The 27,167-nt window shown below is 46.4% G+C and overlaps 1 protein-coding gene across 1 annotated transcript; it reads right to left on the bottom strand.

Annotated features, from left to right (window-relative positions):
- LOC134984080 (zinc finger protein OZF-like) lies at window positions 1–26,524 on the bottom strand. The gene is made up of 3 exons (XM_063949716.1): window positions 26,440–26,524; window positions 21,120–21,452; window positions 1–2,154 (listed from the first exon to the last, which is right to left on the bottom strand). The coding sequence occupies exons 1-3, from the start codon at window positions 26,522–26,524 to the stop codon at window positions 992–994; spliced, it is 1,581 nt and encodes a 526-aa protein (XP_063805786.1). The 3' UTR covers window positions 1–991.
- Window positions 26,525–27,167: the final 643 nt, after the last annotated feature.

The raw sequence follows: 27,167 nt of genomic DNA, 5'->3' as shown, positions 1-27,167 counted from the left end.
ACTGCCACCACCCTGTCTCCCCGTCTGACACCTTAGCGCTGCTTGAGGACAAGATTCTCACAGACAGTGCCTCCGGCAGCCCCCACTGTAGCACTAGTGCCACCACCCTGTCTCCACCTCTGACATCTCAGCACTGCTTGGGGTTTCTTGATACTGCTGGTAACAGTCCTTCATCTGCAGATGGTAGTAACCGGGCAGTAAGGAGGCAGAAGCTGCTTCTGGTACCATGGACCCTGGTCATTTCGGGCTGGGAAAGTCAGTAAGATTATGTAATAGTCACCATCTTACAGGCAGCTGGTGAAGGGAGCAGAGAATGGGTGTTATGTGGCAGGAACGGGCTGGTTAGATAACAGCCTGGCTGCTGCATTCTGTACAAGCTACAAGCGGTGCAATTCTATTGCTGGGAGATCCAGGTAGAGGACATTGCAGTAGTCTATGTGTGATGATACAAGTGAATGTATGACTGTAGGAAGATCTTCTGAGGGAAATAAGTGCTGGAGTCTGGCTATGTTCCTCAGATGAGGATCTGATTGTGGCTGATACCTGATGTCACTCCACCATCCAGGACACAAAGAGTCCGCCCATGATCAGCATTATGTAACCCTGAACCCCCAAGTGTAAGTCTGGCTGGTAGCAAAGCTGAGCTGTAGCCCTGCCCTTTGTTGGTGAGCTTCTATCATAAGGACATGTTTCACCAGGACTGAGTCACAGCCAACTGGCATCACCCACACCTGGAGCTCAGCTAGACAACCATTTAGGATTGGTACTGAGTTCTCAGTACCCAGAGCAAAAGACAGGTCATCTGCATAGCAGTGGTAGATGAGGGCAAGACATCTGATTATTTCACTCAGTGGTAACATGTATATTGCAAAAAGCATAGGAGATAGGATAAGAACCTTGAAGAACAACGCATGGCAATGATAAGTATACTCCAGAAGATTAAAATGGTTCCTCACCTGAGTGATGTCTATTGTGTGTAACAAGAGCTGATTTATTTCTCAGAGTATAGAAATGGCTTCTCACCTGTGTGACTTCTGTGATGTCTAACAAGATCTGATTTCTGTGTAAAACATTTCCCGCATTCAGAGCAAGAAAATGGCTTCTCACCTGTGTGACTTCTGTAATGTATAACAAGATGTGATTTACGTACAAAACATTTCCCACACTCAGAGCAAGAAAATGGCTTCTCACCTGTGTGATTTCGGTTATGTCTAACAAGAGCTGATTTGTGTGCAAAACATTTCCCACACTCAGAACATGGAAATGGCTTCTCACCTGTGTGAATTCGCTGATGTGTAATAAGATCTGATTTCTGTGTAAAACATTTCCCACACTCAGAACATGGAAATGGCTTCTCACCTGTGTGAGTTCGCTGATGTGTAATAAGATCTGATTTCTGTGTAAAACATTTCCCACACTCAGAACATGGAAATGGCTTCTCACCTGTGTGAGTTCGTTGATGTGCAATAAGATCTGATTTCTGTGTAAAACATTTCCCGCATTCAGAGCAAGAAAATGGCTTCTCACCTGTGTGACTTCTGTAATGTATAACAAAATGTGATTTACGTACAAAACATTTTCCACACTCAGAGCAAGAAAATGGCTTCTCACCTGTGAGATTTCTGTTATGTCTAACAAGAGCTGATTTGTGTGCAAAACATTTCCCACACTCAGAACATGGAAATGGCTTCTCACCTGTGTGACTTCTATGATGTGTAACAAGACGTGTTTTCCATGCAAAACATTTCCCACACTCAGAACATGGAAATGACCTCTCACCTGTGTGACTTCTCTGATGTATAACAAGATCTGATATGTATGTAAAACATTTCCCACACTCAGAACATATTATTGGCCTTTCACCTGCCTTACCTGTGTGTGGGTTAATAGGCTTTGTGTTCTGTGTAAAACATTTGGCATCTATAGAACACGGAAACACTGTATCTACTGTCAGAGCTGGAACAGATGCACCAATATCAGAGTGATCAGGAGAACATTTCCCAGGATCAGGGGGATCAGCTGATAGAGCTGGATGTATAATTGGGGTAATGGGGTTATCTCCTGGAGAATCCTGTCTACTGTCGTCATCTTTTATGTCACAATCCGGGGATAACATTAGATGTCCTTCTGAGATATTCCTGCTTGTGTGTCCATCTGCTGGAAATAAAATACATTATGGAAATGTGACATTTTCTGTAACAATATTAATCTTGTAAACAATAGGAGAAGACGACTCTCTGGGACACTTAATTGTAAATGTGTGTGTATAATAAAACATAACTTTTAATGAAGGCTTTATAATATTGTGTCTCAGACTATCATTGTGTCCACCCTCCTGAGAACACTCACAATAACAAATGTAATATTATAATAAGACTTAGAAATATCTCTCTCTTGTACTGGTAACTAACCATGAAGTATAAATGGAGATGTAGTCACTCGCCAAGTCCTATGTCAGCACCAATGTAAAACAATGGATGGGGAACATATCGTATGAATTGGAGATTCTCGATGAACAATAACATCAGTCATATGAGCTGATGGATCAGAGAAATGTCTCCTAACGTTACTCCTGGAAGCATTGGTAAGGTAGCATTCCTTTATGTGTGTGCTCATACGCTGGTAAGCCTGTACATGTGTTACTCACCCTTATATAAGGTATATTGCTACAGCAGAGTAGGTGTGAAACAAGGTATATTACCTGCAATACAACATATGATACCCTGTAATCATCATCATCATCATCTGCTAGGTTATAATCTACTTTATTTTACGTCCTAGAGGATGCTGGGGTCCATTTAGTACCATGGGGTATAGACGGGTCCTTTGGGAGCCACTGGCACTTTAAGAGTTTAATAGTATAGGCTGGCCCCTCCCTCTATGCCCCTCCTACCAGACTCAGTTTAGAAAATGTGCCCGGAGGAGCCGGTCACAGCTAGGGGAGCTCCTAGGAGTTTTCTTAGTTTTTTATTTTCTAGAGTTAGTTAGGTTACAGGAAGGCTGCTGGCAACAGAATCCCTGCTTCGTGGGACTTAGGGAGGGGGACGGAACCAACGTCTTGAAGAGTTAATGGTTCTCTACTCCACTGACAGGACACTGAGCTCCTGAGGGTGCTGATCACAAGCCCACGGGCGACTACTCACTCCCGCAGTACGGCTGCCACCCCCTAACAAAGCCAGAAGAAAGTGTTGAGTACAGCGTCGGTGACCCGGTTTGCGGGTCGCCGGCGGGTATGGCGGCACAAGGGTGGGAGCGCAGCTCTGACAGGCTGTGCTCCAGGAAGGCTCAGCAACACACAGTGTAGGCGCTTTGAGGGGCGTCCTGAGCCAGCACGGATAAACTCTACACTGGTCACGCAGCTAACAGGGGCTAATCCTCCTGTTATCACTAAAATCCTCAGGCCAGTATAAACAATTAGTGCGGGAAGCCGCGCGCCATTACAAGGGGCGGGGCTTCCTCTCAGAGTGGATCCAGCACTCACCAGCGCCATTTTCTCTCTGCAGATCATAGGAACTAGGACACTGACAGGGAGCGCTGCCCTCCCTATTAAGGTCAGTCAGTCAGCGCCGGGCTTTTATCATAATAACTGTCTACAGGGGCGCTGTGTGGCTGGCTCCTTATACTCTATGACTCTCTGAAGGTACTCTGGGGGAAACTGTGTCTGACATTTTCCTGTGTGTGTGTGTAAGTGTATATCCACATTGCCATGTCTAAGGACTCTGTGTCCTATGCTGCAGAGTGTGTATCTTCTCCTGTGGAGTCTATTCCATGTACTCCGGACTGCAATGTGTTGTCTCAGCCTTCTGAATCCAAACCCCCATGGGTGGATTCTTTAAGGGGAATGATATCCCAGATTTCAACAAGGATGTCACATACTGAGAAAGAGACGCAGGTTTTTGAGACAATCTGTAGTGGGTTTGAAGTATTCAGCTCCCACTACTTCATCTAAAACCCCACCTACATACCCTAAAAAACGTACACTTGCCCAGATAATGCAAGCTGTCACTGATACCGACTCTGATACAGGGGACGGTGATGGGGATATGCAGGTGGGGATGCATCCATTGCTAAAGGGGTGCAGCTAATGATTGAAGCCATTAGGGATGTTTTGCATATTTCTGGGAAGGTTCCGGAACAAGTAGAGGAATCTTAGATTACAGTAAATAAGAAATCCTCGCTGACCTTTCCTGATTCTAAGGAGTTAAACTCCTTGTTTGAAAAATCCTGGGAAAACCCAGAGAAAAAGTTCCAGATCTCTAAAAGAATTCTCATTGCTTTCCCTTTCCCTGAAGAGGATAGGAAGAAGTAGGAAAACCCACCTATAGTAGACACTTCTGTATCTAGGCTGTCTAAAAAGGTGGTTTTACCTGTCCCTGGTTCAACCGCCATAAAGTAGCCGGCAGACCGCAAGATTAAGACTACGCTCAAATCACTATACACTGCTAAAAGCATGGCTTTAAGGCCCACTATTGCTTGTGCATAGATTTCTAAAGCCATAGCAAAGTGGTCAGGCACCTTACTAGAGAACTTAGATACTATGGATAGGAGTGACATTGACTTGTTTTTTCGGCACATACAGGATTCTGCAGGTTTCATGGTGGAGGCCATGAAGGACATTGGCCTGCTACTTCCATGGCTGTCTCGGCACGCAGAGGACTCAGGATACGCCAAAGGACTGCAGATGCAGTATCCAAAAAAAGTGTGGAGAACCTGCCATTCAAGGTCAGGCACTATTTGGGGACGCATTGGATTTGTGGATTTCCACGGCGACTGCGGGTAAGACAACATTTCTTCCCTCTGCAGCAGCCCCAGGTAGAAAATATTATCCTACACCTACACTGCAGTCCTTTTGGACCTCAAAATTTAAAAAATCCAAACCCCCTCCCACCTTCTTTAGAGGAGGTCGGGGAAGATCCAAAAAAACCTGCACCAGCAGGTTCCCAGGGACAGAATCCAGGTTCTGCTTCCACCAAATATTCAGTATGATGGTGGACCTCTCAGCCTGGAGATCAGACAGGTGAGAGCGAGACTAAAAGATTTCAGTCACGTCTGGGCGTCATCATGCCTAGACCCCTGGGTGATGGATATTGTTACCCAGGGGTACAGACTGGAGTTTCAGGTACTCCCACCTCACAGATTCTTCAAATCAGGCTTACCAGGTTCGCAGACAGAAAGTGCTATTCTACAGGAAGCCATTAAAAAACTGGTACGAACAAATGTTATTGTTCCAGTTCCACCTCACCCAAAAATCAAGGATTACTCAAACTTGTTTGTGGTACCAAAACCAAATGGTTCGGTAAGGCCTATATTGAACCTGAAGGCGTTGAACCCCTACTTAAGGGTTTTCCAATTCAAGATGTAGTCTCTGAGAGCGGTGATCTCAGGTCTGGAGGAGGGGGAATTCCTAGTATCCCTGGATATCAAGGATGCGTACCTTCACATTCCGATCTGGCCACCTCACCAGGCCTATCTACGGTTTGCACTACAGGACTGTCACTATCCGTTCCAAACATTGCCATCTGGCCTCTCCACAGCACCGAGGGTGTTCACCATGGTCATGGCGGAGATGATGCTACTCTTACGCAGGGAGTGAACATAATTCCATATCTGGATGATCTGCTGATAGAGGCATCTTCCAAGGAGAAGCTGTTGCAGAGTATTGCGCTCTCAACTCAACTACTCTGGGATCATGGGTGGATCCTGAACCTTCCAAAGTCACATTTGGAACCGACAAGGAGACTGACCTTCCTGGGGATGATACTCAACACGGAAGTGCAGAGGGTGTTTCTACCGGCGGAGAAAGCTTTGGTGATCCAATCAATGGTCCGGGATGTCTTGAAACCTCCCCGGGTATCGGTTTATCGGTGCATTTGCCTTCTGGGGAAGATGGTATTCTCCTACGAGACTCTACAATACGGAAGATTCCATGCACGCTTCATCCAGCTGGATCTCCTGGACAACTGGTCTGGATTGCATCTTCACATGCACCAATGGATATGCCTGTCACCGAATGCCAGAATTTCACTACTCTGGTGGCTGCAAACTTCTCACCTGCTTGAGGGCCGCAGGTTCAGGATTCAGAATTGGATTCTTCTAACCACGGATGCAAGCCTCAAAGCTTGGGGAGCAGTCACCCAGGGGGAAAACTTCCAAGGAAAGTGGTCAAGCCGGGAACTGGTCCTTCCAATAAACATTCTGGAACTAAGAGCCATATACAATGGCCTTCTAAAAGTGGCTCATCTTCTGCAATATCGAGTCATGCAGGTTCAGTCGGTCAACATCACAGAGGTGTCCTACATAAACAGGCAGGGTGGAACGAAGAGCAGGGCTGCAATGTCAGAGGTACAAGAATCCTCCTCTGGGTAGAACGACACGCGCTGGCACTGTAGGCGTTCATTCTTCAGCAGACACGATCTCCTTCCAGGACAATGGGGCCTCCACCCAGAAGTATTCACAGAGGTAACACGCAGATGGGGTGTACCTCAGATAGACATGATGGCCTCTCGCCTCAACAAGATGCTTCGGAGGTACTGTTCCAGGTCACGAAACCCACAGGTAGTGGCTGTGGACACCCTGGTGACTCCGTGGGTGTTCCAGTCAGTATATGTGTTCCCTCCACTTCCACTCATCCCAAGGATTCTAAAACTAATAAAAAGATAAACAGTATCGGTGATCCTCATTGCTCTTGACTGGCCAAGGAAGGCTTAGCACGCGGATCTTCCGAGGCCTCTTCCTCTTCGCGAGGACCTTCTACTGCAGGGGCCATTTGCCTATCACGACTTACCGCGGCTCCGTTGGACGGCATGGAGGTTGAATGCCAGATCTTAGCTCGGAAGGGCATTCCGAATAAAGTTTTCCCTACTCTGATCCAAGCTAGGAAGGGGGTAACGTCTAAGCATTACCATCGGATTTGGAAAAAGTATGTGTTTTGGTGTGAATCCAAGAAGTTTCCTACGGTGGAGTTTCAACTGGGACATTTTCTCCTCTTTCTGCAAGCGGGTGTGGATGTTGGCCTACGTTTGTGCTCCATCAAGTTCCAGATTTCGGCATTGTCTATTTTCTTCCAGAAACAATTGGCTGCTATCCCTGAGGTTCAAACTTTCTTGAAAGGAATTCTGCATATTTAACCACCCTTTGTGCCTCTTAAGGTGCCTCGGGATCTTAATGTGGTGCTGCAGTTCCTGCAATCGGATTGGTTCGAACCTTTAGAGGAGGTGGACGTAAAGTTTCTTACTTGGAAGGCAGTCACGTTGTTGGCCTTGGCTTCTGCCAGACACCTGTCAGAATTGGGGGCATTTTCGCACAAGAGCCCTTACTTGATTTTCAATGAGGATAGAGCTGAGCTCAGAATGCGTCAGCAATTTCTCCCTACGGTTGTGTCGGCTTTTCATATCAACCAACCTATTGTGGGGCCAGTGGCTACTGACACCTCAATTACCTCAAAGTCCGTGGATGTCGTGCGGGCTTTGAAAATCTATGTGAAGAGAACTACTCATCACAGGAAGTCGGACGCACTATTTGTACTTTATGATCCCAACAACATTGGGTGTCCTGCTTCTAAGCAGACAATTTCACGCTGGATCAGGCTTACTATCCAGCATGCTTATTCCACGGCAGGATTGCCAATTCCAAAATCTGTTCAGGCCCACTCTACCCATAAACTGGGTTCTTCCTGGGCAGCTGCCCAGGGTGTCCCGGCTATTCAGCTTTGCCGAGCAGCTACTTGGTCAGGGTCGAACACGTTTGCTAGGTTTTACAAGTTCTATACTTTGGCCTCTGAGGACCTCAAGTTTGGTCAATCAGTTCTGCAGGAACCTCAGCACTCTCACTCCTGTACTGGGAGCTTTCGTACATCCCCATGATACTAAATAGATCCCAGCATCCTCTAGGACGTAAGAGAAAATAGGATTTTAATTACCTACCGATAAATCCTATTCTCGTAGTCCGTAGAGGATGTTGGGTGCCCCCCATGTGCTTCGTATTACTGCAGTGTTAATTGGTTCAGTATTGTTGTTCCAAGTTGGTTAGTTTGGCTTTCCTTTTTGTTATGCGTGAGCTGGTGTGTATCTCACCACTATCTGTGTATTTCCTTCTCTTGAAGTATGTCCGTCTCCTCGGGCACAGTTTCTAGACTGAGTCTGGTAGGAGGGGCATAGAGGTAGGGGCCAGCCTACACTGTTAAACTCTTAAAGTGCCAGTGGGTCCCAAAGAACCCGTCTAGACCCCATGGTACTAAATGGACCCCAGCATCCCCAACAGACTACGAGAAAAGGATATACTGGTAGGTAATTCAAATCCTATTTTTACATCCCCATCATCAGTGTCTTACCTCTATTCTCTCAATAGTAATAAGGATGATGTGTGTACGGTAAGTATGATACAGAGAATTAGGTATCAGAATCTATACAGCAGCCACCATACTTCTGCTTCTCATACGTGTGCTACTGGCAGCAGTGAACATCTGAGTGAGAGTGCAGGGAAGACAGCAGAGTCTGATGAGAAAGAGATTGGATCTGCCTTTGCAGGGATGTACCACACCTGTCACCCCTGTTAGTATATAAAATAATAAATAAGACGAGCGTGGTCCATCCAGACGTGCTTTCTGGAGCTCTCCTCACTAAGTGGCTTCTTATCTACCCTACCTGATAGCTCTCACTGCCCTAAAACCACTTGCTCCGCTCACTCCGGGCACTGTTCACTGCCGCAGCCTAGTGATACCTATGAAGCCACGGGCTGTATTCTGGGGCTATGTGCACTCAGTCTTTCCTGCACGCTCCGGATACCTGACTTGAAGGCGCTTTTGGCTCAGACGGGAGTACTTGCTCTCCAGAAAACACAGGTGCGTAGCTCCCGCTACTGCTGGGGACAGAATGGGCTGCCCACAGACACCGGAGCCCAGCGGTGATATTGGGGAGGGAGATGACTGCCATTATGGATCCTGGTGCGTGGCCTGACAGCTGGACCGGGGTCACTACACTAAATTTTAGCAATTGCCTGGAAGTGAAACTACCTTCTATTTCTATAGTACCACTATAATCTACTTCCCTGAAAGAAAAAAAAGACAAGGCTGAGATTTGAACTTTTATGGAGCCTAAACGTAGGCCCACATCCACAACAGCCTGCAGGAAGTGCAAGAAATGTCCCAGATGAAAATCCACAGCAGAATACTGTTGACCCTCACACCAAGAGACACATTTCTTCCATATGCAATGGTAATGTTTTGATGCGACCATCTGGCCGGCTTGGAGCATAGTCGACATAACCTTGCCCGGTATCTCTTTCCTGGCAAAAATCCTCCCAATATACTTCCATTGCATCAAACGTAGCCGTGGTAAGTCTGGATAGACTAACGGCCCTTGTGTAAGATAATCATCCTGAATTAGCAGAGGCCAGGGGCCTATGAGTAATAAGGCTAGAATGTCTACATACCAGGCCCTGCGGGGCCAGTCTGGGGCAATCAGAATTGCCTGAACCCTGTCCCTTTAAGTCCTTTGAGAACTCTTGGAATTACAGGACCTGGAGGAAACAAGTACACCAACCGGTAAATCCACGGTGTCGCCAGAGCGTCCACTGCTGTGGCCTGTGGATCCCTCGTCCCAGAACAGTAACGCAGAAGCTTCTTGGTAAGCTGAGAAACCAACAAGTCGATTTGCGGGTAGCCCCACCGATGAAATATCTGCTGAAACAATTGTTGCGGGTAGAGGCCCCATTCCCCCAGGTGCAGATCGTGTCTACAGAGGAAGTCTGCTCCCCAATTTGTCTACTCCCAGAATTAATATAGCGGAAATGGCCTTGGGATTCCGCTCCATCCAGAGGAGTATCTGTGACACCTCCCTCACTGCAGTTCTGCTGTTTGGACCTGCTTGTTGGTTTATGTATGCCACAGTTGGTGCGTTTTCCAACCATACCTGTATGTCCTGATACTTGAAGGATATAAAAGAGGTCAGGAGAAGGGCATTGTAAATCGCCCTGAGTTCCAAAACTTTTATCGGAAGGGAAACCTCTTGATCAGACAACCTTCATTGGAACAGAACCCCTAGGTTCACTGCACCCCAACCATGGAGGCTTGCATCTGTTGTCAACAGAATCCAATCCTGGATTCTGAAGTGTCGACCCTCCAGGAGGGAGATCAGCAACCACCAAAAGAGGGAAATCCTGGCATTTGGTGAAAGGCATATCATCTGGCGTATGTGCAGATGTGACCCAGACCATTTGTCCAGCAGATCCAGCTGGAATGGTCATGCATGGAGTCTTCCTTACCGAAAAACGTCGTAGGAGGCCATTATCTTTCCCAGTAAGCTTATGCAAAGATGTACCGAGATTTTGTTCAGCTTCAAAATGGAACATACCATCGTCTGAATTATCTTTGCCTTGTCCATAGGAAGGAACACCTTCTGAGACACCGTGTCCAATATCATTACCAGGAACTGAAGCCTCTGCGTAGGTTCTAGGTGGGATTTCTGCAGATTGAGAATCCACCCGTGATCCGTGAGTAGTTGTGTTTGAAGGGTGATCTTTTCCATCAACTATACTCTGAATATAGCTATTATGAGATTGTCCAACTATGGAACAATGGGGGGTAATTCCAAGTTGATCGCAGCAGGACATTTTTTAGCAGTTGGGCAAAACCATTTGCACTGCAGGGGAGGCAGATATAACATGTGCAGAGAGAGTTAGATTTGGGTGGGTTATTTTGTTTCTGTGCAGGGTAAATACTGGCTGCTTAATTTTTACACTGCAAATTAGATTGCAGATTGAACACACCACACCAAAATCTAACTCTCTCTGCACATGTTATATCTGCCTACCCTGCAGTGCACATGGTTTTGCCCAACTGCTACAAAAAATCTTGCTGCAATCAACTCAGAATTACCCCCAATGTTCACTTCCTGCTTGCGGAGTTGTAGCAACATCTCTGCCATCACCCCTGATAACACCCTCAGTGCAGTTGATAGACCGAAAGGCAAGGCCTGGACCTGGTAGTGACTGTCCTGCAGTGCAAACAAGAGGTAAGCCTGAAGAGGCGGCCATATTGGGATGTGAAGATACGCATCCTTAATATCCAGCAAAACCAGGAATTCCCCTTCTTCCATGTCACGCTTGGCTTGAGTTGGGGATCTGATGACTGATAATTGACTGAAGGAGCAGCTATCGGCAAAGGAAGGAAACGAGGTGGCTGAATGTAGTTCTTACTCATGGATTGAAGACTTAGGCTCGAAGATGTAGAGGGGTAGGCAATGAGGTCAATGACCGAGAACGATACACTGAAGAAAGAGGAATTCAGTTTTAATGAGACCTCAATCATACACAACGACTAGGAGAGAAGTCTGAGTGAATTCTGAAAGACAAAAGGTTCATGACTTGTAACCCGCATCCACACCCGCCTGTAGAAAATGGAGAAAAACGTCCCAAGTCAAACTCTTCCGTTGGAGCCTTCTTGGATTGACTCCAAGATACATATTTTCTTCAAATACGGTGGTAATGTTTAGACGTTACTCTTTTCCTGGCCCGAATGAAAGTGGGAATGACTTCTTCTGGAATCCCCTTTCGGGCTAGGATCTGGCGTTCAACAGCCATGCCGTCAAACGTAGCCGCGGTAAAACTTGATACACGCACGGCCCCTGCTGCAGCAGGTCCTCGCGAAGAGGAAGAGGTCGAGGATCTTTTGTGAGTAACTCTTGAAGCTCTGGATACCAAGCTCTCCTTGGCCAGTCTGGGACAATGAGGATCGCCCGAACCCTTGTTCTTCTTACAATCTTGAGAACTTTTGGAATCAGTGGAAGTGGAGGGAAGACATACACCGACTGAAACACCCACTGTGTCACCAGTGCATCCACTGCTATTGCTTGAGGGTCTCTCGACCTGGAATAATATCTCTGAAGCTTCTTGTTGAGACGAGATGCCATCATGTCTACTTGAGGGACTCACCAAAGATCTGCCACCTCTGCGAAGATGTGTTGGTGGAGGCCCCATTCTCCTGGATGGAGATCATGTCTGCTGAGGAAGTCTGCTTCCCAGTTGTCCACTCCCGGAATGAAAAATTGCAGACAGAGCGCTTGCATGTTTTTCCGCCCAGAGGAGGATTCTTGTCGCCTCTGCCATCGCCGCTCTGCTTTTCATTCTGCCCTGACGGTTTATGTACACCACTGCTGTGACATTGTCGGACTGGATCTGTATGGGTAGATCTTGAAGAAGATGCTCCGCTTGTAGAAGGCCGTTGTAAATGGCTCTCAACTACAGAACGTTTATGTGAAGACAAGATTCCTGACTTGACCATCTTCCTTGGAAGCTTACTCCGTGTGACTGCCCCCCAGCCTCGGAGACTTGCATCCGTGGTTACCAGGACCCAGTCCTGAATCCCGAACCTGTGACCCTGCAGTAGGTGAGCACTGTATAGCCACCACAGGAGCAAAATTCTGGCTTTTGATGACAGGATTATCCTCTGGTGCATGTGTTGATGGGATCCGGACCACTTGTCCAACAGATCCCACTGGAATACCCTGGTATGGAATCGGCCAAACTGCAAGGCCTCGAAGGCCGCTACCATCTTTCCCAACAACCAAATGCATTGATGAATTGACACTCTTGTCGGTTTCAAAATTTGTTTGACCATTTTCTGGATTTCCAGAGCCTTTTCCACTGGAAGAAATACCTTCTGTACTTCTGTGTCCAGAATCATTCCCAGAAAGGATAACTTTGTTGTAGGTTCCAATTGTGATTTTGGAATGTTTATGATCCAACTGTATTGTTGAAGCACTATCGGGGAGAGTGCAATGTTCTGCACCAACCGTTCCCTGGACCTCGCTTTTATTAGGAGATTGTCCAGGTAAGGAATTAGAAGGACTCTTTTCTGACGAAGGAGGACCTTCATCTCCGCCATCACCTTGGTGAAGACCCTCGGTGCCGTGGAGAGTCCAAACGGCAACGTCTGAAATTGGTAATGACAATCCTGTACCGCAAATCTCAGATAAGCTTGATGCGGAGGATAAATGGGAACATGTAAGTAGGCATCTTTTATGTCTACGGATACCATGAAATTCCCTTCCTCCAGACTGGAGATCACTGCTCTCAGAGATTCTATCTTGAATTTGAACCTTTTCAGGTATAGATTCAGAGATGTTAGGTTCAGGATTGGTCTGACCGAGCAGTACGGCTTCGGAACTACGAAGAGGCTTGAATAAAAACCTTCTCCCTGTTGTGAGAGGGGAACCAGGACAATGACTTGATCCTGGCACAATTTTTGTATTGCTGCAGTTACCACCTCCCTGTTGGGGAGAGAAACTGGTAAGATTGATTTGAAAAAGCGGCGCAGGTGAACGTCTTGAAACTCCAATTTGTACCTGTGGGACACAATTTGTAAGACCCACGGGTCTAGGCCAGAATGAACCCAGAACTGACTGAAAATCTGAAGACGTGCCCCCACCCGAGCGGACTCCCGCAAGGGAGCCCCAGCGTCATGTTGTAGACTTGGCAGAAGCAGGTGATTTCTGCTCCTGTGATCCTGGGCGCGCTGAGGACCTTTTTCCTCGTCCCCTTCCTCTACCTGCCAAGAAAGGGGAACCTTTAGCCTTTTTGTATCTATTGGGCCGAAAGGACTGCATCTGAAAGTGATGAGGTTTCATTGCCATAGGAGCATAAGGCAAAAAAGTTGATTTACCTGCGGTAGCTGCAGAAACTAAAGCATCAAGCCCATCACCAAACAAGGCTTCTCCATTATACGGGAGAGACTCCATATTTCTTTTGGAATCTGCGTCAGCATTCCACTGGCGAATCCACAACGCCCTCCGTGCCGAGACTGCCATGGTAGATGCTCTTGATCCCAAGAGCCCAATATCTCTCATAGCTTCACGCATGTATGCTGCAGCGTCTTTTATATGACTCAACGTAAAGAGAACCTCGTCTCTATCTATTTTGTCAATTTCAAAAGACAATTTATCTGACCACTTTTCAATAGCACTACTCACCCACACACAGGCAATGGAAGGCCATGAGTAGTGTCCCACTGGCCACATAAATAGACTTTAATGTAGTCTCCAACTTGCGTTCTGCCGGCTCCTTGAGAGCAGCCGTCCCAGGTGCAGGGAGAATCACCTTTTATGTTAACCGTGACAGGGCCCTGTCTAAAACGGGGGGTGACTCCCACTTTGTCCTGTCCTCTACCGGGAAAGGATAAGAAGCCTGAATTATTTTGGGGATCTGTCACTTCTTTTCAGGGTTTGCCCAGACACCCTCAAAGAGAGTGTTCAGTTCATGAGGAGGAAACGTTACATTAGTTTTCTTTTCTTTATAGAGGTAAACCTTCTGCTGAGGTAAAGAGGTAATTTTTATGGGTATAGAGAAAGGAATCAATCTACATGGAGGAGAAACCCAAGATTTGAAGACAGAGAAAGGGATTTTAATGTACCTATTAGAAACAGGTTCAATCCACTAAGGAGAGATCCCCAACGTACAGAACAAGGAATAAACTCCCCTTCTTTTTTAAACTGGGGTCCTTGGACACCAAGAAGGAAATAGTTGCCCCTGATGTGGTCAATAATCCCCGTAGGGGGAAAAGAGGAGGTAAAAAAACCTATAAAAAAATCCATCAAAAGAAGAAAAACAAAATCCAAGTCGAATTGGGAGGAGAGGTAGAAGGAAAGGGTAAAGTCTTCAACCTAAGTGACCATTCTCTGACAGAAGATGAACAATTAGTTTTAGAAAAGGGATTAAAATTCGCTCCCACATCTCAGATTAATTCTTTTGAGATGTATCTAGACCTCCAGAAGTTTGTTCGGAAGGTCAGTATAAAAAAGTTTTTTAAACAAAAAGGTGATATGAATCAGGAAACCTCTACCACAAACGCTCTTACCCCTTTTAAACCAAAATCCAAATTCTACCCTAAACACGTCAAAAATGGTAACATAGACTGTTTTAATTCCATGGTTACTAAGGATCTCAAAAAACTCACTAATGTTAAAAAGAGGAACCTTACTAGGAAGGAATTTTCTGCCCTTGAGTCTCTAAGGAATAATGAGGATATCATCATAAAACCGGCAGATAAGGGGGGTGGGGTTGTAATTTTGAATAAAGAGGATTATCTACAAGAGATCAATAGACAACTGGGAGACCAACAAACATATAAAAAATTAAGGAGCGACCCCACCCAAAATATTACCAAGAAACTCCTTGAATTAACAAATAAAGCTCATGAAAAAGGTATTTTGACTAAGAACGAAATGGATTTTGTGTGTATACAGGACCCTGCTATTCCTACTATTTATGTTCTCCCAAAAGTGCATAAGCATCCCACTAAACCACCAGGGAGACCTATTATTGCGGGGGTGAATAGCATTACCTCTAATCTTTCCGCAATGGTAGATTTCTTCCTACAGCCTATAGTTTGTAAAACCACTTCTTTCCTAAAGGATACAGGGGATGTTTTAAGAAAATTAGAAGCTATCCCCTAAAATGAAAACTGCACTTTAATTAGTGCTGATGTCACTAGTCTGTACACAATCATTGAATGGGAGAAGGGGAAAGAAGCTGTTACCCATTTTTTAAATACTAGTGAGTACTCAGAGGATCTTAAAGATTTTATTTTAGAGTCCATTGATTTTATTCTTAAGAACAATTATTTTTATTTTAATGGGTCTTATTATCTTCAAATAAGGGGAACCGCCATGGGCACCAGGTTTGCCCCCAGTTATGCTAATTTATTTATGTCTTATTGGCAATTAACTACTATTGATACATCCATCATGGGGGCAGGCCTGGTATGCTGGTGGCGGTTCATTGATGATGTGTTTTTTATCTGGCAAGGGGGGGGAGACTCTCTTAATTCATTTTGTGAAGTTTTAAATCAAAACCATTTTAATATTGAATTGACTTTCAATAAAAGTGCAGATTTTCTAGTTTTTTTAGATTTGATTATTTATATAGAGGATGGATTAATATGTACTAAAACTCATGGAAAACCAACGGATTCCAACTCCTATATTGAAATATCGAGTGAACATCATAAGAGGAGGTTGGAGAATATTCCATTGGGGCAGTTTAAAAGACTGAAAAGAAATTGCACTGATGAAAGCACTTTACTTGAACAAACAAACTAAATGACTGCACGATTCCAACAAAAAGGATATCCAAAAAAATCTTTTGGATACTGCACAGCAAAAAGTACAAATTATTGATAGAAAGGAGTTGTTAAAAGAAAAAACTAAACCTATAACAAAGAACACTAGGTATGAATGGGCCTATATTACGAAATATGGAGCCCATCATAAGAAAGTGGAAGGTATCATCAGAAAAAATTGGAAAATCCTAAAGGATGACCCTATCTTGTGTGATATCCTACCCGAGCAACCTAGATTCATATATAAAAAAGCACCCTCTCTTAAAAATATTTTAGTACAAAGTGCCCTAAAAAACGAGAAAGGAGCGAGTGAACGTAATGTTGGATTTCATCGATGCGGAACATGTCTGATGTGTAAATCCACTACAAAAAAGGGAATAGAAAGAAAAATTACTGAATTTGAAATAAAAGGCAAGAAGTATAAAATAAGAGAATTTATTACTTGCCACTCACGCAATGTAATTTATCTTATAGAATGTAACTGCGGCAAATTATATATAGGCAAAACTACTAGAAGCCTTAAAACAAGAACAGCAGAACACATTTATAATATTAAGAAGGGTCTTAGCACCCATCCGTTGTCTGAACACTTTTCAGTGGTTCATAACAAATGTGAAAAGGGAATAAAAAGATTCCTTGGGATTCAACTAATTAAGGGAAATTGGAAGTATAAAAATACAGAAAGAAAACTTGCGCAGAGTGAAATGAAGTGGATTTACAATTTAAATACTTTACAACCTGAAGGACATAATTTTGATTTTGAGTTAAAATGGTTTTTAGAGTAATTTTAACTATTTTATGTGGGACTCTTTTTAATGTTTTTTTTTTCTCTCTCTCTTTCTGAGTCTTACATTAGAATGAAGATTTATTTGGAATGTTGGGATGCCTATCTCCCGGTATTAGGGATGGACTGGTCCGGAATATATAGTACGGCTAAGTTTTGGTGAGGAGATATGGCAGTGGATTCAACCTTTTTCCTGTATAACACCTTTTAAATGAATCAAAAGTGGAATTTACAAATGGCCGTCATGTGGAACGCAGCGGTGGAACGCATACGTCACATCCGGCAAGAGAAGTTGGAAGCCTTTCCCTTTTTAATTGCTGAGTTTCCTTTTGGGACACTTTTGGTAGATATATGTTAATATATTGAATATAGGGGATGTTTTATTAAGAACTTTTGAGATAGAAGTTTAGATGTCTCCAGCACGGATATACAAAGAAATTCTAAAATGGCCGCCATATGGAACGCAGCGGTGGAACGCATGCGTCACTTCCGGTCAGCGAAAACGGAAGAAGGTTTTGTTTTCGCTCCCGCAACCGTGAATTTTGCTATGAAATAAGTATCAGGTGGATGTGTTATTCAGAAATGCTGGGGACATTATATTTTATATATTTTATATACACTATAAAGATATAGCGATATTGGGACGCAAACGGAAGTGATGGATGAAGCGCATGCGTCACTTCCGGTCGGCGAATCCGGAAATGAGAAATGAGAATAATTGAAAGATTGTATCAATTAGTAAGGGTATAAATATCCATTTTGTTGTGATCCATATCATCCAAGCTTGAAAAAGGAGTTGTATGCTCCGAAACGCGTCGGTTGGACGATATGGATACCCTATTGTGAATGCACTGATTGGATTCCCTACTCAGCCTTCTAAAGACAAAAGCTTTTTGCGGTGGTGCCATCTGAACCACACTGGGAACTGATTGCTTTTTTGCTGAGAAAGCCATCTGCCCACCGCAAATTCATATAGAGGGTGAGAAATCTTATTTGGGACTAGTGCAATATATATGTTCATTCTGTGATCCTGTCTATGTTTTTATGTCAATATTGTGTCAATAAAACTGTTATTTTACACTACTCTCATCTTTGTTACAAAGGCGCCTATGCACACACAAAAAATCTTTTTTTGTTTGCATTGTACCATAGGGATATGGTGTTCCCTTTTTTTGTGTGACGGCTGCCCACTGTAACATTTATTGCGCACTTTGGATCTACTTTTCTATCTTTGAAAGAAGGGATCTCCGTAACCTCTAACACCTCCTTTATAGCCACAATCATGTACTGAATGTTTTTAGCTAATTTTGGATCTATTGCCCTGGAATCACCAGTGTCCACATAAGAATCAGCGTCTGTGTCGGTGTCAGTCTGTATAACCTGAGCAAATGACCTCTTATGGGACCCAGAGGGATCCCCTGTGGATGAAAACACAGAGTTTTGACAAATCACATCTTCCACAGGCTTTCTCCAAGTTTCTGCATGAGACTCAGACTTATCCAATCTCTTACTGATATGACTCACACTATCACGTAATTCTTTCACCCATTCAGGCTCATGGTGTGCCGGTAGCGCCACCACATTACCACTCTGTGTCCCCATAATGGTTTCCTCCGGGGAAGAACTCCCTGCCTCATACATGCCACACACGTGTACACCACACCACAGACACTCCGGGGCTTATAGGGGACAGACCCACAGTAAAATCTGTCAGAAGGATACAGAAGGAATTGCCAGCTCACAACTCAGCGCCAGTAATAAATTGTCTGTGAAACACAAAATGTCTACAGAGCTGCAGCGCTTTTATAATTACACAATGTACATAGCACCAAATTTCACTGCGCCCCCCCCCGTTTTACACTCTGATACTTGTTTCAGCAGTGAAGGAGGACCAGCGGTCTTCTCTGCAGCTTGGAGGGAGTGAAAATGGCGCTGAGCAGTGTGCTGTCTGTCTGAGGAAGAAGCCCCGCCCCCATAATGGCGCGCCTTCACTCAGACTTAGACTCATGTTTATACTGGCGGGGTTAGGACTGTGCCGCAGCAACTTATGCCCCTAATCTGCCAGTCCTATAAGGGTTCATGCTGCCCAGCGCACCCCACCTCCCCCCACACCCTGCACCCTGCAGTACCTGTGTGTGTGGAAGCATGGCACACAGCGTTCCCGCCCGCTGCGCAGTTCCTTTCTAGCCGTCCCGATGTTGAAGAGTCTTTTCCTCTTACTCCCCTGTCTTCTGACTTCTGGCGCTGTAAGGGGGGTGACGGCAGGCTGTGGGAGTGAGCACATAGCCGCAGCTAGCGTTCAGTACCCCTCAGGAGCTAATGGTGTCCTGTCAGCTTAGAAGCAGAGCCATGAAACTCACAGAAGTTGGTTCCTACTTCCTCCCCTAGGTCCCACGAAGCAGGGAGACTGTTGCCAGCAGTGCTCCCTGAAAATAAAAAACCTAACCTAAGTCTTTTCCCGAGAAACTCAGTAGAGCTCCCCTGGAGTGCATCCAGTCTGCCTGGGCACAGATTCTAAACTGAGGTCTGGAGGAGGGGCATAGAGGCAGGAGCCAGTTCACACTCTGGAAAAGTCTTAAAGTGCCCATGTCTCCTGCGGATCCGTCTATACCCCATGGTTCTGAAGTGACCCCAGCATCCTCTAGGACGTATGAGAAATAAGAAAACTTATGGCTGCTAAAAAACAGCAGCCCTCTGACCATGGTCTGGCTCCTGCCGCACCAAACAAAAAACTGACGTGCACATGCGTGTAGATGGTGACACTACAACTACTGGATGATCATTGTGAATGCCTGAGATATTGATACAATGCAAATTTGTTGAGATATTGTTTCTTTTTCAGATGGAACCATGGGTCGTGCACGTGATGCGACTGGCAAAAGGGAGCCATTGGTTTTGGCCGAGACCGGCATTTGTTTGTTGGTGATCCCTTGTAGACAGTGAGTAGTATCCATCTACAGTGGAAGAAGTATGGACACCAAGAATCTCAGTGGCGGAACAGTGGGCGAAAGCAGATCATGACAAATCAGGACCACAGGCATTTAGGGCGCCTAGCAACCACCAATCGTTCCAAACACATCAGGAACTGCACCAACAGTACAATGCCGGACCCAGCCAAACAGTCCTACAGTCCCAGATCTGGTGAATTGGAGGGCCACGTGAGATGTGGTGACACGTCAGACTGGTGCTCTGAAAACCAATCCAAGCCTTTCAGCCACTGTTCCGCCGCTGAGAGCAAACCTAAAGGTTAACACTAATGCTATAGCTGTTTTTATGGTAATTATTTTGAGCCATAGAGTAGGACCTGCAGTATAGTGGGTCCCTTGTCGGGGGCTGCAGGCTTAAATGCATTGAGCAATACATGAACTAAAACTCCACTGTTTATTATTGTTAGTTAAAATAGTAATGCAAGACACATTTATGTATGTAGTAAGGCTACTGGGAGACCTTAGATTGAGCAATATTTGATCTGACCATTACATTCCCTAAAGTCATAACCTCAGAACTGCACAGAGCAGGAACTATTATTCACAAGTAATTAGGAATGTGTTCATCATGAACAAGTCCACAATTACCGTCTGAAGGTTACACAATTATTTCAAGTCTACACTGATATTTGAGAATAAAGCCTTTAACAGAAAACACCCCTGAAGAAGTCACTATTGAGAAAACGCGTTGGAAGACACGCAATTTGGATTTAGAGTGAATTGGAGTAGATAAGAACAAGCTCGCCCATGCAAGGGTGAACACAAGTGCAAAACGCTTGTCTTATGATTATACACATATGTACTTGTTATAAGATTTTAATCTGTTTTACTTGAAGTTCAAGATTCAAATTTCATTTTATTTCTGAATCTTATGCGAATTGTATTTGGTGAGCTCAGGTCTACCGTATAGCAGGAAATTTTTTCATACCTGCATCATCTAACAAAATGCATATAAATTAGGTGCTCCACAAAAAACAATACTAATTATATTATATACATACATATATACACATTTATATATAATCACTAATAATAAACTTCTGCTTGTTATTTTTAATAACATTACAGTGTTGTGTGTAATAACTCTCTACATGTGATATTTGTCATGGATAGCCTTGTGTTATAAACACCCAACTGAGAACAGGGCTGATGGCGGAGGAGGGTGTAGGATAAGAGATTGCTGTAGTGACTGAGCAATGAGAATATGTGACTTCTGTAATAAGTGTTTATTACTCACCTGTGCTGATATCTGTAGGGATCTCCTCCTCCTTACACTGCTGATCACCCCTCACATACGTCTCTTCTTCTCCCTCTGTATCTTCTGCCTTTATATCAGTCACATACGTCTCTTCTTCTCCCTCTATATCTTCTGCCTTTATATCAGTCACATACGTCTCTTCTTCTCCCTCTATATCTTCTCCCTTCATATCAGTCACATACGTCTCTTCTTCTCCCTTCATATCAGTCACATACGTCTCTTCTTCTCCCTCTATATCTTCTGCCTTTATATCAGTCACATACGTCTCTTCTTCTTCCTCTATATCTTCTGCCTTAATATCAGACAGACGTTCTATCTAAATAACCAAAAAATAAAGATATTTATGGTAAGAACTTACCGTTGTTAAATCTCTTTCTGCGCGGTACACTGGGCTCCACAAGGATAACATCGGGTGTAGACTAGGATCTTGATCCGGGGTACCAACAGGCTCAAAGCTTTTGACTGTTCCCAAGATGCACTGCGCCACCTCCTCTATAACCCCGCCTCCGTGCACAGGAGCTCAGTTTCATTAACCAGCCCAATGCAGTAGCAGGTATCAGAGACGACAATCGCTCGTAGCCAAGTACACTACACACTCACCACAGGAAAGGGTGTCAGTGGCTATGCCAATACCAACCCAAAGAAGCTAAGTGTGTCAGGGTGGACGCCTTGTGGAGCCCAGTGTACCTCGCAGAAACAGATTTAACAACAGTAAGTTCTTACCATAAATCTCGTTTTCTGCTGCGGGGTACACTGGGCTCCACAAGGATTAACATCGGGGATGTCCTAAAGCAGTTCCTTATGGGAGGGGAAGCACTGTATCGGGCACAACAACCCGGTGTCCAAAGGAAGCATCCTGGGAGGCGGTAGAATCGAAGGCATAGAACCTTATAAACGTGTTCCCAGAGGACTACGTTGCCGCCTTGCACAACTGTTCAAGGGTCGCACCATGGTGGGCCGCTCAAGAAGGTCCTACCGACCAAGTAGAATGGGCTTTAATGGTAGCAGGAACCGGATGACCAGCCTGTACATAACCATGTGCAATCACCATTCTAATCCACCTGGCCAAAGTCTGCTTGGAAACAGGCCAGCCACGTTTGTGAAAACCAAACAACACAAAAAGAGAATCATATTTCCTAAAAGAGGCAGTTCTCTTCACATTGATACAGAGAGCCGGTACCACATCCAAAGACCGCTCTTTGGAAGACAACTCAGGAGAATTAAAAGCCGGAACCACAATCTCCTGGTTAAGGTGGAAGGAAGACACCACCATAGGCAAATAACCTGGCCGCATTCTAAGAACTGGCCGTTCACGGTGAAAAATGAAATAGGGAGACTTACAGGATAAGGCACCCAAGTCCGATACCCTTCTATCTGAAACAATCGCCAGCAAGAAGAGGACCTTAAGGGACAGCCACTTAAGGTCAGCAGAGGCAAGAGGCTCAAACGGAGACTCTTGTAAGGCCTCCAAAACCACCGACAAGTCCCAAGGGGCCACAGGTGGCACATATGGAGGCTGAATCCGCAGCAAACCCTGAGTGAATGTATGGACATCAGGTAGGGTAGCTATCTTTCTCTGAAACCAAAGGAACAAAGCAGAGATGTGAACCTTGAGGGTTGGCAGAGATGTGAACCTTGAGGGAGGCCAGACGCAGGCCTAAGTCCAGGCCCTGTTGTAGAAAGGCCAATAGTTTGGCCGTACTGAACTTCGAAATGTCATGATTATGAGACGCACGCCAAGTGAAGTAAGCATTACAGACCCTATGGTAGATCCGAGCAGAAGCCGGCTTACGGGCCTTCAACACAGTTTGAACGACCACCTCAGAAAAACCCTTGGCACTCAGGACGGAAGCTTCAAGAGCTACGCTGTCAATGCCAGACTGGCCAAATCCTGGTAAACACAAGGGCCCTGAACGAGGAGGTCCGGTCGTTGTGGAAGAAGAAGGGGACGATCCCACGTGAGTCCCAGTAGTTCGGAGAACCAGTGCCATCTGGGCCACGCTAGCGCAACCAGAAGTAGGTTTCCGCCTTCTTGCTTGAACTTCCGTATTACTCTGGGCAGGAGTGACACCGGAGGGAACACATAAGGTAGCTGAAAGTTCCATGGTATTGCCAGAACGTCCATGAACGCAGCTTGAGGATCCCTTGTCCTTGCTCCGAAGACTGGAACCTTGTGATTGTGTCGAGATGCCATCAGGTCCACATCTGGAAGGCCCCACTTGTCCACGAGGAGTTGAAACACTTGTGGATGGAGGCTCCGCTCTCTGGCATGTACGTCCTGATGAATGAGAAAGTCCGCTTCCCAGTTTAGGACCCTCAGAATGAACACTGCCGATATGGCTGGCAGATGATGTTTCACCCACTGAAGAATCTGTGATACTTCCCTCAATGCCATGTGGCTTCGAGTGCCGCCCTGATTGTCCGATTCTACTTGAACAGGTCTGTTCAGTATGAGATGCTGGGCCATTGTCAACGCATTGAACACTGCCCGCAGTTCCAGAATATTTATCGGGAGTAGAGACTCCTCCTTGGTCCACCGACCCTGAAGAGAGTGCTGTTCCAACACTACTCCCCAACCTCTTAGACTGGCATCCGTCGTCAGCAGGACCCAGTTGGATATCCAGAAGGGACGGCCCCTGCATAACCGTTGGTCCTGGGGCCACCAGCTCAGTGACAGGAGGACCCCCGGAGACAAGGAGATCATGTGAAACCTGATCCGGTGAGGCAGGCCATCCCACTTGGACAGAATCAACTTCTGCAGAGGGCGAGAATGGAATTGAGCATACTCCACCATGTCGAAAGCCGACACCATGAGACCTAGCACTTGCATTGCCGAATGAATCAACACTTGCGGACGAGATAGGAAGCATTGAATCCTGTCCTGAAGTTTTAGGACTTTCTCCTTAGACAGGAACAACTGCTGGTTGTGAGTGTCCAATAACGCTCCCAGGTGTACCATGCTCCGAGCTGGAACCAGGGAGGATTTCTTCCAGTTGATCAGCCACCCGTGGGCTTTCATGCACTGGACCGTCAGATCGAGATGACACAGGAGAAGAAGATCTGGGGAATTCGCCAGGATCAACAATTCATCCAGATACGGCAGGATCCTGACCCCTTGACGGCGGAGTGAAGCTGTCATGACCGCCATAACTTTGGTGAAAACTCGGGGAGCCGTTGTCAAACCAAAGGGTAACGCCCGAAATTGGTAATGTAGGTTGCCCACCGCAAACCTCAGGTACTGCTGATGAGATACCGCAATAGGAATATGCAGGAAGGCATCCTGTATGTCCAGGGAGACCATAAAGTCCCCAGGCTCCAAGGCCAGAACAATAGAGCGCAGAGTTTCCATACGAAAGTTGGGAGACCCGCACATGCTTGTTCAAGGACTTCAGATTGAGAATGGGCCGTGAGGACCCGTCCAGTTTTCGGGACTAGGAACAGCATTGAATAGTACCCATTGCCTCTTTGAGCTAGAGGAACCTGTACCACCACTCCGGTGGACAGGAGGGAGTGCACCACCAAATGCCAAGTGTATGCTTTTGCCGGATCCAGAGGCACATCTGTCAAACAAAATCGATGAGGGGGACGATTCTTGAAAGGTATGGCGTAACCTCGAGTGACGACTTCCCTTACCCAGTTATCCGAAGTGGTCTGCAACCATTCATGGGCAAAACCTAGAAGTAGGCCCCCCACCTTGGGATCCCCCAGTGGGAGGCACGCCCCGTCATGTGGCAGGCTTGTCAGTTATGGAAGCAGGCTGATGGGCGGCCCAGGCACGCTTCGGTCTGGGCTTGGTAGGTCTGGAAGCACGAGCTTGCTTTGGGTACGCCTGACCTTTTGCTTTACCTGGAGTACGAAAGGACCGAGGGAAAGTACTTTTAGCCTTCTGTGCGGAAGGAGAATGTCTCCCTTGAAAGGAAGCACCTCTAGGGTTTTCTTGGAATCCACATCCACCGACCAGAATCTCAACCAAAGGATACGTCTTGCCAAGACAGACGTAGTAGCAGCCTTGGTCTCGAGCACCCCGGCATCGGAGGCTGCCTACTTAAGGTACAGAGAAGCCGTGGTAATATACAAGAGACATTGTCGAGCATGCTCAGACGCATTGGAAGGCAGATCCGCCTCAAACTCCTAAGCCCACGCCTCAACAGCTTCAGCAGCCCAAGTTGCTGCAATGGTTGGCCTATGCACAGCCCCCATTAGGGTATAAATCGCTTTTAAAAAACACTCCAGGGGCGTGGCCTAGCTGGATATGGAGTAGGACGTGATCTCCTAGCTCCCCAGCCTACATACTCCTGTATACTATCCTGCTGCCCTGTGCCCTACTGTGCTCTCTGAAGGGCTCCTGACCATTCTGAGCCGTGCTGAAGGGTGATCTTATGCCCTGCTTCAGTGTTGGTGGCTTTTCAAGGTACTGTGCCTCTCTGGCTGGGACTGGCCTGCATGCGGCCGGCGCCATCTTGAATTTCCCCTGCACAGGTCCACGGCCCTGCTTATATCCCCCAACTGCCCTGCTTCGCTCTGCTTTACCTGGGGGAAGAACCGTTGGATCCCGCCGTCGTGGGCGCCTGAGAGACTGGCCCCCTCCTGTGCTGGAGTCCCGCTGTAGAGCCGCTGCTGGTGTGTCCCTGCCGGGCGCCATATTGCGGTTGGCGGAGGTCGCGATCTCCGTCTGCTCGTTCCCCTGGCTGACTGCACCGCGGACGCTGTCTACACCTGGAGCGCGGTCCGCGACACCTGCTGTCCTGGGTGAGCTGCGCCCTGTCTCCCCCTCTGGTGCTGGATCTGCTCCTGGAGGATTGGTGGCTGGCGGGTGCCATCTTGGGATTGGCGGGGAGCGTGGTCTTGCTCCCTCCCGGACTCCCCTTGCTGCCTGGCTGCTTATCCTGTCTGGAGGGTCACTCTCTCTCCCCTCTACTGCCTGGGGGTTGCCTGGATCGCTGCAGGACTTTACTGTGTGAGGAATCCCTGCACTAACATCACACCTGTTCCTGCTATTTGTGTGAGAGAATAGTTTTTGTGACCCTGCTGTGACTTGTAGTTCTCTCCTGTTGCCTGTGGCTGAGAGGTGTGGGGTTGTGCGGATTGGTGGCCTCTCTCCTGCATTTACTAACCCCTCACACCCCCCCCCTCCTCCTCTGTGCTCCAGTGCTGCGTGGCTCACCGCTGACACACTTATCACAGTGCATGTTCCTGTATTAACGCTGACATACCCGTGCCTTCCTTCTGCCTCTCTACATTACCGCCTGTCCTGAGATTTATAACATACCTCCTATTCGTCGGACCCTGTTCTATAAACCTGATGGTCCAAAGACGTCGTTCCTCTGCTGCGGCCCGTTTAGCGCAATTTGCTCACGTAGAGCGCACTCCTGTTTCTTCTGCATCGTCGCCGGCCTCCTCCTCTCACCCCTCGTCCAGCATGGCGGAGGCTGCTGAGGTCACCATGTCTCAACTTCTGCAAGCCATTACGGATTCTGAGAAGCGGCTCGCGGATAGGGTGGCGGAAGTTCATACTGACATTTCCCTTATACGCCAGGATATGCAGAAGCTCCGGGATAGAGTTGGAGAGACGGAAAACCGCATTTCTTCGTTGGAAGACTCCTATACACCTGTCCCTGCCCTTCTCACTTCCCTGGAAACAGAGATGTCTGCGTGCAAGCTTAAATTGACGGATATCGAGGGGCGTCTTAGACGGAACAATGTTCGCTTTGTGGGTCGACCAGAAAAGGCGGAGGGTTCTCAACCAGAACAATTCCTGGAATCCTGGCTGCTATCTATATTCGGCAAGGATTCGTTTACTCCACAGTTTGCTATTGAGAGGGCTCACCGTGTTCCTACTCGTCCTTTTCCCCCGGGCGCACCGCCTAGGACCTTCATCGCTAAAATTCTTCATTACAAGGACAGGGATACCATCCTACTACTTGCTAGGATTAAGGGCCCGCTGGAGCATGGAGGTCAGAGGGTGTCTGTGTTTCAGGACTTCTCGGCTGAGGTCCAGAGGTCCCGCGCGCAGTTTACGCAGGTTAA

This window comes from Pseudophryne corroboree (genome assembly GCF_028390025.1).
Source record: "Pseudophryne corroboree isolate aPseCor3 chromosome 3 unlocalized genomic scaffold, aPseCor3.hap2 SUPER_3_unloc_34, whole genome shotgun sequence".
NCBI classification, from domain to species: domain Eukaryota; kingdom Metazoa; phylum Chordata; class Amphibia; order Anura; family Myobatrachidae; genus Pseudophryne; species Pseudophryne corroboree.
The sequence above is the reverse complement of the archived record's forward strand: the minus strand, read 5'-3'. Positions and strand labels throughout refer to the sequence as shown.

Excerpts from the sequence above, each read along its gene's own strand:
- LOC134984080 (XM_063949716.1), bottom strand. The coding sequence starts at position 26,524 with ATGCAGAAGAAACAGGAGTGCGCTCTACGTGAGCAAATTGCGCTAAAC. Across the intron at positions 21,453-26,439 it reads CGACGTCTTTGGACCATCAG|AACGTCTGTCTGATATTAAG; the intron begins GTTTATAGAACA and ends TTATTTAGATAG. Across the intron at positions 2,155-21,119 it reads CCCTACAGATATCAGCACAG|ATGGACACACAAGCAGGAAT; the intron begins GTGAGTAATAAA and ends TATTTCCAGCAG.